This window comes from Oncorhynchus keta, chromosome 28 (assembly GCF_023373465.1).
Source record: "Oncorhynchus keta strain PuntledgeMale-10-30-2019 chromosome 28, Oket_V2, whole genome shotgun sequence".
In the NCBI taxonomy this organism is placed as follows: Eukaryota; Metazoa; Chordata; class Actinopteri; order Salmoniformes; family Salmonidae; genus Oncorhynchus; species Oncorhynchus keta.
In genome coordinates this window covers 29,442,189-29,459,465 of record NC_068448.1, presented here as the reverse complement: position 1 = coordinate 29,459,465, position 17,277 = coordinate 29,442,189, and the positions used below count along the sequence as shown (strand labels likewise).

Here is a 17,277-nt window from a genome sequence, read left to right as displayed (position 1 = left end):
CTCTTTTCCCCATCAAAAAGTTGTATCGAAACGGAAGGAGAGGACAAATTCAAAACAACACCTCATAACCCCAACCCCACTCGACTGAAACTACAACTAAACTACAACTGATGTTACATGACAAAATGTGATTTTACGACCACCCAACCCCGCTGACCCTTCCCCTGTATTTGTCCCAGAGATTAGAAGGTTGAGATACTCTCCAGAGAGATGAAATGCTGATAGATAAACTATGTCAATCACTGTCCCTATCATTAAACAGTTAACCCAACGTTTCTGTCCCAGGTCCTCCATGCTACTCACACACTGTCACATACCATACCCATCCTGGCCACCCTAACCTGCATAAGGGGTGGTTCACACCTTCGAGACCCCCCTGCCATATTTAAAAGGATTAGTCAACGTGTTTTGTGCCGGCTTAATCTCTCTTTCAGACGGGCCTAATAAGTGTGCTTCGATAAGCGAAGCATGCAAATTCATTCGAGGCCAGTGGAGCCTGTGCTTTTCAGACAAATGCAGCATAGTCTTTCACACTGCTAATTGTCTCCACATTTCTCCTCCTTTTCTCTCTTATATGGCATATCAACGAGCCCAGATGATTCTTCTCCCATACTTTGCATGAAATTAGAATTTCATATGTAAAATTGTGAATGAAACGGAGCAGCATAAAAGCCATAGAGAGAAGTCTCTCTATTGACTCTGCACATGTGAATACATGACATTGCACATTGGGGCTTCAGATGAACAAGTTGAGATGATATCCTCCTCGTATTTTATCTCATGGGGTTATAGCAGAAAGAAGATAATACAACTCAACCTACACACAAATCTGAGAAATATAAAGATGTCAATTTATCAAATGTCATGTTTTTTTCAGGCAAATTTGACATATTTTGTAAATGTATGAGACACTCAAGACACAAAATAAACATATCTGCAATTATACTTGTACTGAAAGAATATAATACAAAATAATAATAATAATACATATTTTTAAACCTTTCTTTAGCTGGGACAAATACGTTTTTAGTAATATTATTATTTATTGTTTTAAATTGCCTTGGTGGATTTGAGGATAATAAAGACATAGCGATGGCCTAAAGGTGCAACCTGTTTATTATTCTGGAGTACTTCCTCTCCGAGTATTAATAAGGCCATTACTCCAGATTGGTGACGGGGAGCTTTGAGGTTTTAATTAGGTGCTGGCCACTGCATGAGTGCACAGAAGTGAAGAAAGGGGGCGGCCATGCCACTTGCCCCTGCTCCTGGCCCATATCAAGTAGCCCCCCTGAACGCTTTGCCTGCCTACTGCTGCCCGGGAGATGTATGGACGTCCATGTGCATCTGGACTTGATTTAAGCATTTGAGCGTTTGATCTCGGATGTTCCTCCCTGTCTGCTGGTACAAAAAAAGGGGAGTTGGTGCGAATTGGGTATTAGGGGGGGGACTAAGGTAATTATGGTGTAGGGTGGCTTGTGTCTGATGACGGGGGACATGCTCAGGCAGGACTCAGGTCTCTCTCTCTCTCTCTCTCTCTCTCTCTCTCTCTCTCTCTCTCTCTCTCTCTCTCCCTCTCTCTCTCTAGCTGTTCTAAAGCCTGGTATAACACACACAGCTTCACATAACATCAATCACACACTCACTCAGAGCGGACCATAAAACTACACAAACATATACATTGCGATTAACTATGACACTTTTTTTTTTTACAATGCCCCAATAATTGTTCGTACATGTGTGTTTTGATTTGAAATTAACATTAACTAATTGATATGAAAGTTACCTGTGGCAAAACTACAATATGGAAATTATTGAAATGTAATTGTGAACAAATTAAGTAGATAAATAGCCTAGTGAATATACGTCTTAAATCGTTCACAGTTTTGCATAACTCTGTTTTTTTCAATTGACTGAAGTATGAACTTTTGTTGTGCTTGAAAATACAGAATTTCATTGTCATTTACAAACAGTCAGTCATCACAATGACATATTCCGATATATGTCAGTGATAAGAAAAGCACACCTTTATGTGTTGTATTCAGCAAGATGTAAATAATATATTGGGAATTCTACTGTTTTGCCTCGGTTGACATGGCGATACTAATCACCTCATTGCTAAAATGCACTCTTGCCTGACAGGGCTCCACAGAATAACCAGAGTCCCCCAGAAGAAATCGGCATAAAAGGGGTTAAAGACAATGGCTTGCATTCCACCCCCCCTCCCCTCGAAACGTCGCCCTGCTAAATTTATTTCAAAACTCTGTTAATCTGTGGTACACAACATTCTCATTAGCATAACCCAGCCCCCTCATAAAAATTCCAGCTAGTTTAATTAAAAAATGTAAATTTACTGTCATCCGAGGAGCCAGAGAATCAGGACAGCAACAGCATTTTTTATTGCTTAAGACATCAAATTGATTCGGGTTATGGCTAAATTGTGATAAAAGGTTATGGAAGGCTGCAAGACCTCGGGTCTTGTTTTCCCCCATCATTTCACCCTTTTTTTTGTAGAGGGCCGTAAAAGGTGGAGAAAGACCCACCAAGGGTTAATCAGACAACTCACTGAGGGAGAAGGCAATCGCTATTATGACTCATAAACAAGTTTAAAAAAAAAAAACCTTTTCTGAGCTGAGTGAAAAGTTTGAAATTAGGGTGTGTCTGGGTGGATCGAGGGTTATACTTGTTTACTGGTAGTTTCAAAACTATAATTCAGGACAACCAAGGTAACATCGAGATAATAGCCAAGCCCTTAGGGCTGTTTGTGCGAGTTTGTCGGCAAAATGGTCTACAAGTTGATTGTCACTGAACGCCACAGTTCATAACAATTGTATTATCAAGTATTAGCATCCTTTGCTTCTACCTCAAACACGTTATTTTAATGTTGAATGAAACTGTGTAGGGCCCTCCAACATATAAGGACAGGTGCAGTAGAGAGAGAGAGAGAGAGAGAGAGAGAGAGAGAGAGAGAGAGAGAGAGAGAGAGAGAGAGAGAGAGAGAGAGAGAGAAAATGAATTCTTATTCGAAGGTAAGGTATCAAATATGATACAGGAAAAGGACATTGCTTAGTTATAGCAAAACCCATTGTACACTATATCAAAAAGTACTTTAAATAAACGGTAGTAAAAATGCATAATGCAGTTAAGTTATATGAATATGAAAGCGAAAAAATATGTCAAACAATTTCATCAACCAAATTTTGTCAGCAATGTTCTGTAATATTTAGCCATACAAAAGGCTGCTTTCAAAATGATGAACAATCTTTCACCAAAATAGTGATTTCAGGAACTTATAAACAGGAATGTACTATGTTTATTGCTGTCTTCAGTGTTTGTTTAAATTAATTGCGTGAAACAGAAATAAGTTAGATTACAGTCAGTGTGAGTCCAGAATGACTCACAGAAAAGTAACACAGTCATATGTATCAATGGTGAAAATAATGACATTACGCATAGGAAAAACACACACACACACACACACACACACTCAGATACAGAGAGGAGAACAAAAACACACATGCGCAACAAACAAACACACAAACATACAGTACACCGCTATACGACGAGCCAAATTCGTGGATATTGAAGAATATGACGAGGCTTCATTCAATCTGTTAACTGACTTTAAAAGTATCCCAGATTAGAATAGAAAAGTCTAAGTAAGAAATATAATCAATTGCAATTTTTTTAACAGGTTAGTCCAAAAAAAGCATGGGGGAGAATGACACCATGAAATGTTTCAGCACAAGCTGTGGTCTAGAAAACTCTGGATCAGATATTGCACACCATATGAATATTAAGACATACACATCATTTGATAAATCATTGTATATATGGTACTGTGTATGTGTATATATTCTGTGTTGTCTCCTGTTTTAGTTCTGTATGCCTAAACTCAATTCAAAATGAATGGAGCAACCAAAAAAAAGGCATAGTAGTTGTTGCTGTGCTCCCTTTACATGTGTGACAACATAAGGAACACAACAGTTTGTTTGCTTTGTCCCCTTGGCAACAAGCCCTTAGGCCATTCAATACACCCTAATGCCATTTCACATACCTACGAGGGTGAACCCAGTCTGTATTTCTACAGTATGGAGCGTATTCATCTACTCAAAATCCTAAAACCAAATAAAGGAACCAAACATTAGAAAAGATCAAATGAAGTGAAAATGCCTTGCAGTGTGTATGCTGGTTCACTTCAGAGCACAGATATACACTTTGACTCTTACAGGAGAAAATGAAACTGGCTCAGCTAACTTTTTTCCCCCACTTGAATGTGCTATACAGTGTTATGAGTACACTAATGTGTGCTCGTGAACTCAGAGATCACATTTTGATATTGCAACCACCATTGGGCACTGTCAAAGATCTATAAATAAGGGTGTACACTCGGGTGTATATCTACACAGCATGTGTAGTTTAATATTGGACAACTTCCCCCCTCTCGGTATATTTAGTCACTGATAAAGGCACACCTTTAACTGTCAACTAATAAAACATCTGACCAAGATAGTGGAGAAGAAGAAGAAGAGTACTCACCATATTCAGGGAAGTCGAAGTTAAATCCTCTCAGACATGTAACTTTCATAATATTACTAAACTCTGTTAGAAAATCATTAGAATGGTTGGTTGGTGAAGGGGGAAGCAGAGCGGAAAAGTAACTAGATAAAAAGGCTTCCTTCAATCATGCACTAAACTCCTTGACATGTAATCTGTCAATAGTTTGTTGCTGAGATAATGCCGGCTGCCACGAGTGAATTTGATTGGCAGCTGGGGTCTGGCCCCTCCTCTCTGTAGTTTGATGGGGGGGTGGGTGAAAGAATATAGAGCCTTCCCCTTGCTTGCTTGCTTGCTCCCTCTCGTGCGCTCGCTCTCTCCCTCTGGTTCGCTCCCATACACACACACACCAAGCTGTTGGTGATGTTGTCTGAATAGGCTAGGAAATTACGGCAGAGCAGGAACCGGAGCAGTTTTTTTCCTCCCCTCAGTGGGCTGGCCCTTTCCATCTTTGTGGTCTACTAGCCTTTCAACTCTCTTGGGGTGGAGCCTTGCCTGGCTCTATTCAAATGAGGAAGGCAGCAACGTTAAAAAGAGGTTTAGGGGGAATAGTGGTTCATATAGAATATTTCACACTTTTAAGATATTGCTCAGAAACTTGACTTTTTATGGTTTTCAAAAGTAGACTAAGATTATTATTTTTTTCAACATTTTATCAGGTAATTTTATTGATATTATTCAGGTTGTAGTACTATAATAAACCAATGTTTTGCATGATACCTTTATATTTTATGGTATAACAATTAAAAAGTGGAATTTGTGGAAAAATAAAATGTGCATTATGAGAGATTATGAACACAACATTTCTTGAAGACTGTTAGAAATATATCACATTGACTGAAGTCCCTTACGGGAAGAAAACAAGAGTACTGACCAGATTCACATATGTTATGAAACTTTATCCAGCACTGTTGGTTTAGAAATGTACAGGTATATTAAATATTTCTCCCAAATACCCCAACAAACAAACATGCCTCTTTTTCAGCAGTCTTTCTTTAATTCATTCTCTTTCTCTCTCTTTCCTCGCACTCTTTTATTTTTTCTTTCTCTCTTCCATTCTCCCTCTCTCTCTCTCACCTTTCTCACCCTCTCTACCTCTTTCCTTCCCTACATCTGATAAGGTATCAGTTTTCATTGTAATTTCAGGTGAAATTATAAACGACAGCCGTTACCAGGTGACAATCAATACTTTATAAGACAAACCCCTAGCTTATTTGCCTGGCAGTTTCTTCCGCAGTGGCATGCAAAGTTTGCCTCTGGACATTCTGAACATAATGTTCAATATTACCAGTGTATTATAGAAAATATTCACATGTCATACACATAGTATAAGATCATTCAAACGTACTAGAAATGAACCAAGACAACATTGAGACATTAGTGTGCTTTCTAACACAAACAATTTCAATGACAAATAAGTAACAACAATTTTTATAACAAAGAAAGCGTTTGAAAGAATAACACTAGCGTTCAATGTTTTTGAAAAAGGGGAAATATACTTGTGTATGGTTATAAAAAAAACATAATTCTATGATATGAGTCAAGGCTTCAGTTCCTGATTGCTGGCAGCAAAGTCCAAAGTGTGTACATAAAACAGGTTTTGGTTGATTCTGTAATTACGATGAGTCATCCTAGTAAATAATGGAAAAATGTCTCCTCCTTAATACAGCACTTAAAGGGGAAAATGGCCTTACAAGGAATGGAATCAAAGGCCTACACCCTGATCCTGCCATTAAAATACATTCACTACCTTAGGTAAACACTAAATCCACAGCAATTTTAGAGTAGACATTAGATAAAGATTCTTTGACTAATATTGTTTTAGGTGAAGTTGAACTGCAACCACAAGCAACATGTTTTCAGGTTTCTAAGGGTCTACAGTGACATTTTCTCTCAGAACGGCCTAATGGTACAGGAAAAAGATTATAGCATATGAATGTATAGTATACCAATTGATTTGTTTTGAGGATTAACTGGAGTTGGTGTACATATGTATATATATGTACAGTGGGGCAAAAAAGTATTTAGTCAGCCACCAATTGTCCAAGTTCTCCCACTTAAAAAGATGAGAGGCCTGTAATTTTCATCATAGGTACACTTCAACTATGACAGACAAAATGAGAAAATAAATCCAGAAAATCACGTTGTAGGATTTGTAATGAATTTATTTGCAAATTATAGAGGAAAATAAGTAAAACAAGCCAGATTTCTGGCTCTCACAGACCTGTAACTTCTTCTTTAAGAGGCTCCTCTGTCCTCCACTCGTTACCTGTATTAATGGCACCTGTTTGAACTTGTTATCAGTATAAAAAACATCTGTCCACAACCTCAAACAGTCACACTCCAAACTCCACTATGGCCAAGACCAAAGAGCTGTCAAAGGACACCAGAAACAAAATTGTAGACCTGCACCAGGCTGGGAAGACTGAATCTACAATAGGTAAGCAGCTTGGTTTGAAGAAATCAACTGTGGGAGCAATTATTAGGAAATGGAAGACATACACTGATAATCTTCCTCGATCTGGGGCGCCACGCAAGATCTCACCCCGTGGGGTCAAAATGATCACAAGAACGGTGAGCAAAAATCCCAGAACCACACGGGGGGGGGACCTAGTGAATGACCTGCAGAGAGCTGGGACCAAAGTAACAAAGTCTACCATCAGTAACACACTACGCCGCCAGGGACTCAAATCCTGCAGTGCCAGACGTGTCCCCCTGCTTAAGCAAGTACATGTCCAGGCCTGTCTGATGTTTGCTAGAGAGCATTTGGATGATCCAGAAGAAGATTGGGAGAATGTCATATGGTCAGATGAAACCAAAATAGAACCTTTTGGTAAAAACTCAACTGGTCGTGTTTGGAGGACAATGAATGCTGAGTTGCATCCAAAGAACACCATACCTACTGTGAAGCATTGGGGTGGAAACATCATGCTTTGGGGCTGTTTTTCTGCAAAGGGACCAGGACGACTGATCCGTGTAAAGGAAAGAATGAATGGGGCCATGTATCATGAGATTTTGAGTGAAAACCTCCTTCCATCAGCAAGGGCATTGAAGATGAAACGTGGCTGGGTCTTTCAGCATGACAATGATCCCAAACACACCGCCCGGGCAACGAAGGAGTGGCTTCGTAAGAAGCATTTCAAGGTCCTGGAGTGGCCTAGCCAGTCTCCAGACCTCAACCCCATAGAAAATCTTTGGAGGGAGTTGAAAGTCTGTGTTGCCCAGCAACAGCCCCAAAACATCACTGCTCTAGAGGAGATCTGCATGGAGGAATGGGCCAAAATACCAGCAAGTGTGTGAAAACCTTGTGAAGACTTACAGAAAATGTTTGACCTCTGTCATTGGGGCGGCAGGGTAGTAGCCTAGTGGTTAGAGTGTTGGACTAGTAACTGGAAGGTTGCAAGTTCAAATCCCTGAGCTGACAAGGTACAAATCTGTCGTTCTGCCCCTGAACTGGCAGTTAACCCACTGTTCCTAGGCCTTCATTGAAAATAAGAATTTGTTCTTAACTCACTTGCCTAGTTAAATAAAGGTAAAATATAAAATAAAATAATTGCCAACAAAGGGTATTGAGATAAACTTTTGTTATTGACCAAATACTTATTTTCCACCATAATTTGGGTTTCATTCGTGAAGAGCACACTTCTCCAGCGTGCCAGCGGCCATCGAAGGTGAGCATTGGCCCACTGAAGTCAGTAACGACGCCAAACTGCAGTCAGGTCAACGAGGACGACGAGCACGCAGATGAGCTTCCCTGAGATGGTTTCTGACAGTTTGGGCAAAAATTATTAGGTTGTGCAAACCCACAGTTTCATCAGCTGTCCGGATGGCTGGTCTCAGACGATCCCGCAGGTTAAGACACCAAATGTGGAGGTTCTGGGCTGGCGTGGTTACACGTGGTCTGTGGTTGTGAGGCCGGTTGGATATACTGCCAAATTGTTGTAGTTGAGAAATGAACATTCAATTATCTTGCAACAACTCTGGTGGACATTCCTGCAGCCAGCATGCCAATTGCAAGATACCTCAAACCTTGAGACATCTGTGGCATCGTGTTGTGTGATGAAACTGCACATTTTAGAGTGACCATTTCCCCGGAACAAGGTACAACTGTGTAATGATCATGCTGTTTAATCAGCTTCTTGATAAGCCACACCTGTCAGGTGGATGGATTATCTTGGCAAAGGAGAAAGGCTCACTAACAGGGATATGTGCACAAAATTTGAGGGAAATAAGCATTTTGCGTATGGACATTTTTGGGATCTTTTATTTTAGCTTATGAAACATGGGACCAACATTTTACGTTTTGCATTTATATTTTTGTTCAGTACAGTTGGTTACAGAGTGTAGGCACTTTCTATGAACTAGTGATGTTTAGTTTGTGAAGGATTTGTTCTTTTTGAACCACTCTTTTTACTGACTCGAGAGAGAGAGTCCGTTTTCTGAGTGACTCGTATTTCGTTTGACCAGCTGGCCACAATGAGTTCTACACAGCAGGATTAATACATGCTCGTCCAGAGACGTGCTCCAACCAACAACTGTTTGTCATATACAGTATGCGTGCAGGCAAATTAGATCACGCTGCAGGCAGCATAGAGAAGAAAAAGACATGTTTAGTGCTGTTAATTGATCGGATGGTGCAAGAATGAATACAATCAATTGATAACTGAATGTTATGATGGTCACAGCTTTTGTAAAAGCAAAACATACACAGCCTCTGCTCAATAAACTCAAACTTGAAAAGGAATAATTTGGGGTGCTGTAATTCGTGAACGATATTGTGCTTATCACCCTCACAGCAGTCAGGCAATGCATTCTGCCAAGAGTCGTTTACAATCTAGTCCGGTTGCGGCCACAACTAGACCTTGTTTCAAATGTACCAAGAAATAATCGTATTCATATGCCTAGCAATCAACAAATGTAGATTGTTTAAAGCCCACTTTAACAAGTCTCAGTCACAAATGACAGCTTCAATAAGCTCCTTATGGTGAACGGCATATGAACGAGAGGCTTGTAGAATCATGAATATTTTGAGTTTTCAGTTCATTGTGCTCTCTTGCATTACTGACTCAAATGAACGAAATCAGTAGGAAGTTGAGTTATTTTGACTGAACAAGTTGAAAAGATCAGAGTCAGTAGAAAGAGCCGAACTTCTCATCACTACTATGAACACCCTGTGTGTGGTGCATTATCATTATAACTGTGTTATAAGCATTTCTAAATGTACTTAGGGTGGACTATAATAAGGAGCGATTAGTGGTTATGAATGGCAAGTTTGATAATACACATTTATACATGTATAAATCTCCTGTGTGTCTATTTCATTCTGAATGGATTTATAGCCATTATGTAAAGGATATAAATAACCTTGAGCAGCTATGAATGCTTATAACAAGTCGTATAATGCACTATGGGAAATTATAGGTACATGTACAACTTGTTCAATCTGTAGTTAAGGCAGGCCTAAGGCCCAAATTCCCCACTCATAACAATAACAGTAAAGTAAACTACAGTACCAATGATTTATGCAATTTGAAGACAGTCCCACATTGAACTTAGACCCGTGCAACAAACACATTGCCTCAGAATTCGAAAATATCCTGACATCATCATCTGTTTACAGAACACGGGTGGTTATAATGCTGATTGATATATGAGCATAAATCTGTCTTGACTTTTTTATTTTACCTTTATTTAACTAGGCAAGACAGTTAAGAACAAATTCGTATTTACAATGACGGCCTACCCCGGTTTCCCCTAACCCGGACGACGCTGTGCCAATTGTGCGCAATTGTCCCAATTGAAACAACACCTTGTACTGTGAAGTGGATCAGTTCTGTAATGTAAAACAATGTAAAACCCTGCAAAAGGAAGGATGGGCATTGCAGGCACTCGGGACTCTAGCTGCCATATTTGGGCGCGATACCATTATTTTTCAATAAGAACTGAGGGGGCCATTCGTTTGATGTGGTCTCTGAGTATTGTATGGGGCATGCTGGAGAGTGTTGAGGATGAGGTGTGGTGGTAGGGAGGGGTGTGTGGGGGTGTGACATGGCAGGGGAACATCAGTCAAAGGGCCGCTGCGCCAGACGTTTGGTCGCCCCTGACTGCGCACTCCAGGAGGGGCTGGTCTGGTGCAGGGCCACTCGCAGGCCTCCATTCCACTAGGACAAAAGCCAGGGCCCAGTTGAAAGATGTGAATTCAGGGGCTTTTGTGCCCAAAGCTCAGGGACATGCCGAGTGAGAAATCTGACCTTTGCCGAGAGTTAGATTGTGTTTTTGAACCCCTCTTGCTGTCTCTGGCAGTTCAGGGCAAAGAGTGAGTGAGCTAATGTGAGGAGGGGGAGAGAGTGTGTGTGTGTGTGTGTGTGTGTGTGTGTGTGTGTGTGTGTGTGTGTGTGTGTGTGTGTGTGTGTGTGTGTGTGTGTGTGTGTGTGTGTGTGTGTGTGTGTGTGTGTGTGTGTGTGTGTGTGTGTGTGTGTGTAGACTGTGCAAAGAGGTTGGCTAGTGGAGGATACATGACCAAGGGTATGGGCGGAATGTGTTGGTCACAGAGGGATGGTGTCCTTAAAGTTTGTCTTACTCTGGGAAAAAAGTTAAGAGTTTGTGTTTTTTAACAGATAATCAAGGATTGTTTATTCTGACACTTACTGTCACGAGTTTGTAAAATTGGCAGGAAATTGAATGTGCCAAAGCTCAATTCAGGCTTCAAGCGGGCTTTGACAAAAGCATTTGCCCTTGTGTTGTTCTAGGGAGTCTGTGATGTTGGATATTATTCCCTCTCACGTCTGTTTATATAGCGTTATATATTTATTTTTGCGCAGAGAAGGTGCTGAATATTAAACTTTGGCATACCTAGCATACTGGTGACGGCTATGCACCAAAGTCTTAATGATCAACATCTTGATGATGTGTGTCACTAATTTATGTGGATTTGGCCTTCATAATTATGATTGAGTATTGATATTCATTTGATATGGTAAATCCTTGTCTGGATATATTAAAATGTCCCCTTTCACAAGCTGATATGAGGTACTGTATGTTTGTCAGCATAAGATATTTTGTCTTGTATAATACAGTGCTAAATGATATTACTGAGAGCAGAGATTATGTGGATAAAATGTGTTTTACTGTCAATACATTTTTCAAAACAGTGCTTTCATCCCCTGCCTTTAATCATCATATCTTCCGCAGTTCTCTCCCGGATGCAGACATCCATAATGCAATCTTCCTAATTTTGATCCCTCGCAATCTGGTTTTTAAAAGGGAAGGGGAAAAAAAGGGAAGGAAAAAAAGGGACATATTTCTGAAGGCTCGGTCCATAATCATTTTAGACAGATAGCCTTTCCCATCGCAGATGAGCAAATATTTGTAAACCAGCTATCTAATGGAAAATTAGAGCGAAATTCATGACGGAGAAATCCGATTATCCGTAATTCTATTATGCCATTTTAGCCCACACAGCATATTTTTGTAGAGTTTTTTCCATAAATACCTATGCCAGGGGTCCCGCTAATCAAATAAAATTGAAATTCATCTTCCCATTAAATTCAATTAGCCGCAATTTCTAAAGCCTAACAAAGATTTTAATTACTAAATTATAAAATTCTCCCAAGCCAAATTGGGGAGAGAAAAAGTGCATCCCTCGCATTCAAAAAACAAACCCACAGAAGGAAATTGCTGATCAAAAAAAGATATCCAGGGGAAAATAAAATTAGGGGAAGAGCGCTGGGGCCCTTGTTCAGCGAGTCTGGGGTGGAGAGTGACGTGTGCCAAACTCGAAGCTCCTGGGCCGAAGGAAATGAACTTAGTCGAGGTGCTCTCTGTCTCTAAATGTCTGCCCTCTGAGTTATTACACCGTCATTTACTAATTGACACCTTAATTTCATTTATGGGGCTCCTGCACTCATAAGGCAACATCTGGGTGGGCCAGTGGTCTTAAAGCAGAAGCAGGGTGCCTGCAGCCACATCAGTGATACAGGTAGACCTTAGGCCTGTAACGTCCTTTCTCTCTCCCTGGTAGCAGATGACGATTATGGATTTGATAATGGACAGGGCTTAAGGAACACTGTCCTCATATGTTTAAATCCCCTGATTCATCGCGATGGGAATAACGCTTCATGTGCAGCCACGCAAGAATACCTTTCACTGGCCATAGAGCTGACCCCCTTGAAGCTCAAGTAGCTTATTTTTGTCGGGAAAACTTCCTTTCAAAGGCATTCAGTGACCAATAGAAATGTTCAGTATGCAGAGAGTAGTCTACATCCAGAGATGAAAGAGAACATGCAAGTAGGTTGTGTTTAAGTAAATTAAAACTTTTTGTCGAATATGCATAGAATAGGACAAACTAGGAATTACGGCAGAGCAAATTCATGATGATAATAAGGACAGCACAAGCTATGGTATCAGGTCACCACTAGGCCCATTTCCAAGCCACCCCTTTCTCCTTCACCAATGGGCAGCTAAAACAACAGCTCAGCATGCCCTGCAAACACTACAAAGCTCTGTCTGAAAAGACACCTGCTGCTGTTATTCACTTTAAGGCTCTTTAACGGCTGACTTTGTTTGTTTAAAAGGCCCAAAAGAGAAAGACAACCTTCAGACTGGATTGGGCGGTGATGTATTGGATAAATACGACTTCTAATTGTTTAGAAACAAACGTCTAGTTTCAGAGAAGTACAGAGGGGTTCTCTCCTTTTGAAGAGGTCTGTCTGGCGTTGCTTGCAGGCAGCCAAACGCTCGAAGTGGATCTGTAAATATGACCAAACTGAAACTTTAATCTGCTTTTTCCATACTCAAGCTGGCCGGGTATTAGAGATAATCTTTTATGTGTGTCATATGGTGGAAGATATGGATGGAGCTCATTTTTTTTGAGACAAATCTGATATTTGTCAACCGGTTGAAAAAAACCTGGGGATTTTCCTCCTAATCCTCCCTCGATGTGAAGGCGCGTTAACAGCGAAATGCAGATGGTGTTCTGTGCCCAGCACAGAGAGCAGTGCATACGGGAAGGCGCAGGCTAGCCTCACCAGGGCTCAACGCAAACCTGCGGATAGCTAACGCCCCAAACATAATTAACGAGCCATTTGTGCTAGCGCTAGCGCTAGCCGGTCCGGGTGTTTTCTCTCCTAACAACTTTTCTAAATACACTTCTTTGTTGTTGCTCCTCTTAGTTTTTTCTCCTTTCCAACACAACATCCTTAGTTCTGGGCTGTGCTCATCAAATATTCAGTTTCAAGTCTTCAATTCGAATAAGGTAAAGAAAACAAATTATAAATAAAATGGTGGCATAAATCTTTTAGGATCCTAATTCTAACCTCCCCTTGGAGTGTTTTTGTCTTGATTTTGTCACATGAAGCACTTTTGCTTTCCGTTCCCACTGTTAGGCGTGGTTCAGTTGACACTGGTAGAAAAGCCCTTTCTTCAGTTGCTTTCTTGTTTTGGCACACTGTGCTTTTGTGGTGTGTCAATCCTTTTAAACACAATTATAATTTGGGTAACTCTTGGTTTTCTTTACGAGAGACGTAAAAACAACTATAGTTTATGTTTTTTTTTTGGCCCACGGGGTTGAATATCAACCCAGGGGCAAGTCGCCTCTAATACACTGCTCACTATGGAGCTAAAACCGATCATTAGACACATTTCTTCTCAAAGACGTCATGACAAATGGAGCAAAGCTGCTAATCGAATATTTCAGAACATATCTGCTCTGGGCACTTTAGCACCAGAATGCAAGATGGCAGAATGCTATGAATACATTCCTCATCTGCTGTGGAGGTCTTGACTACATTCAACATTCTATTGATAGTTATCTCAAGTTTTCACATACACTAGGTCATGTACTTTATACACTGTATATGACTGAGTCCTAGCTTCCCCGTCCTCGCTTCAACAAGCCACCCGTTTCTAAGAAGGTACCAAACACATGACAAGAACAGGAAAGACCAGTATTCTAAATGAAAAGGAGACCTCTGTGAGTCTGTAAAATGGCACTGTTAACATGGCAGCTCAGCTTTTTAAGAGGTAATATACTTCCTACCCGCAGGCGAGCGTCCTTCTAAACCAACTATTAAATATGTAATGCGACTGAAGCAGACACTGAGGGACAGACCGTAACGTGACTGAAGCAGACAGTGAGGGACAGACCAGATTAATGTCAGGGCTTACAGACAGACAGAGACTATTACCTCTCAGCATAGAGGTATAGGGGACTAACACAGCTCCATAAAACATAGACATACACTGTAGTATACAGTAAGATACTCACAGTTCTTTACCTTAACCTGCGTTTAATAAGACGTATTTGACTTAATTCCACTCACTTTGACCTGACCTTCTCTATTCCTATTTTTAAATGGTTTTCATGGTAGGATTTGCTATTTAAGTTGTATTATTGGGAATACTCTCGGTGTAAAATTACATTCTATCAGGATTGGGGCAGTTAACATGTGCTCCTAACTCAAGATAAACCAGGGTCATTGACCATTTATTCAATCAACAGACAAGGATTGTATCATCCTGGAGCCTGTGTCTCTTATCTGGTCAACTGCAGCTCTTTAACTTCCTTGTTGCCTGCGTCCCAAATGGCACCCTATTCCCTAAGTAGTGCACTGTATAGAGAATAGGGTACACTTTGGGACATAACTGTGGCCTTCACAAAAGAGAATATAAAACCCAAAATGGACTAATAAAGCTTCAATAAAGGCTCAAATATGTTATAGCGTTGACCCACAGCACAAGCGGGGATTCTGCACACTGCTTATTTGGAACACTCTTACTTGTATTAGAGTGAAAGTGATATGTTATCCTCTAAAGGCGGTGCTGTTTCGCCGTGCTTATTTACTTTCATGGAATTCCTTATGTTTTCGACTAATTGATATTGACATCAAGAATGGGTCCAAATGGAAGAGTAAAAGGCAAAGAGCCCTATTAGGTCTTATCTATTGTGTGGGCATTTGTTTTGCGCAAGGCAGGCTTGACATCTATTGATTAGCTCATCCCGATAAAAAAGTTGACATTATAAGCACTATGAAATTCAGCATTTTTTTTAACCTTCAGAGATGCTTTACATTCGTCTGTGAAATAAATAAATAAATCCACGACCAGGTGGGGGGGTAAAAATCGCTAAAGCTCTTTTGGTGTAATTGGCTGAATAGCAAGGGCAGCAGAAAATGTCCAGGCAGGCGACAGTGTGAAGGGGACTCGGTCACAGGGCAAAACTAACCCCTCAGCAGCGACGAGGGAGCTAGACGAACGAGGGGGCAAGCAAGCATACAGCAAGGGCCTGGCACATCTTAACTAGTGCAAGCTGCTCACTCGCCCTCTCTCTCACTCACTCGCTCGCTTCGGGGTAAGCTCCAGATCGGGGGTCCATTTCTAGACAAGTTAAGTAAATAACACGAGCCAGGCTGCAGACGACAGCAACAAGGAGAGATAAATCCCCCAAAGTCACAGCGGTGGCACTCCACTAAATCCAATCAAACTGAGGAGAGGGAGAGGGGGGAGGAGAGAGACAGAGGGAAGGAGGGAGAGAGAGAGATATCCTCTTTACTGCCTGTGTGTGTCCAACAGCATTGGTAGAATAACACCTCATTCAGTCTTTAGCCCTCCTCAAAGGACAGGCAGGGATAACACTTATAACCCTGTGGCTTTATCTCTCCTGCAGATTTTCCATAAAATGCCGAGCCAGGGAGCCGGGGCCATGTGACTGCCATGTAGGTCAGGGCAGATGGGGGGTAGAGAGGGAGGGAAGGAGGGAGGGAGATGGAGAGAGACCGAGAGAGAGGGGGAGGACGGGAGTTTTTCGATGGAACTGTTGAAAATAGCAGGCCGTAACCAGATTAGATCAATAAGGATTGTTTCTATATCTGTCTGTGAATAGGACAGAGAGAGAGAGAGAGAGAGAGAGAGAGAGAGAGAGAGAGAGAGAGAGAGAGAGAGGAGAGAGAGAGAGAGAGAGAGAGAGAGAGAGAGAGAGAGAGAGAGAGAGAGAGAGAGAGAGAGAGAGAGAGAGAGAGAGAGAGAGAGAGAGACTGAGAGACACTGAGAGACACTGAGAGACATGGAGAGAGAGAGAGAGAGAGAGAGAGAGAGAGAGAGAGAGAGAGAGAGAGAGAGAGAGAGAGAGAAAGAGAGAGAGAGCGAGAGAGACAGAGAGAGACGGAGAGAGAGACAGAGCTAATGTCAGAGGGAAAGAAGAAAATGAGAGAGGACGAGAGTGACAACCAAAGTGTCAGTTTCAGGCCTTAAAACAGGGGTGTCAAACTCATTCCACAGAGAGCTAAGTGTCTGCTAAGTTTTGGTCCTAACTTTCAGTTAAGACCTAGAAAACCAGGTGAGGTAAGTTCCTTACTGACCAGTGACATAAATTCATCAATCAAGTACAAGGGAGGAGCGAAAACCTGCAGACATCGGCCGTCCGTGGAATGAGTTTGACACATGTGCCTTAACGCAACAAGTTTCAAGGTAGGGAAATGATTGGGAGGGACAATTTTCAAGCCAGCTCCATTTGCAAAGCGCTAGCTATATTTACCAAACATGTACTGGACATGCAGCATACATATTGCACTTGCGGGATCATCCCTTACATTGGTTTATCACCGGATAACTGGAGTCCTATAGGCTTTTGGTCCAAAGTAGTGCACTAAGTAGGGAATAGGGTGCCAGTTGGGAAGCTTGAACTTGGTGTACACTGATAAGTGACAGCTGGCTAAGTCACAGGAGCCA

General features: G+C 41.3%; 1 protein-coding gene across 9 annotated transcripts in view; it reads right to left on the bottom strand.

Annotated features, from left to right (window-relative positions):
• casz1 (castor zinc finger 1) overlaps nt 1-17,277 on the bottom strand; it is a 256,887-nt gene that overhangs the window by 89,616 nt on the left and 149,994 nt on the right. Inside the window, exons 1-2 of one of the 9 annotated variants that reach the window (XM_052482716.1) lie at nt 4,537-4,938; nt 4,055-4,115 (exon numbers count right to left, since the gene is read on the bottom strand). The exons of 7 other annotated variants lie outside the window; for them this stretch is intronic. In XM_052482716.1, coding sequence (XP_052338676.1) covers nt 4,055-4,103 — 49 coding nt within the window. In that variant the 5' untranslated portion in view covers nt 4,104-4,115; nt 4,537-4,938. Of the gene's footprint in view, nt 1-4,054; nt 4,116-4,536; nt 4,939-17,277 lie in introns of those variants that run through there. One more of the 9 variants, XM_052482715.1, reaches the window with a different exon arrangement.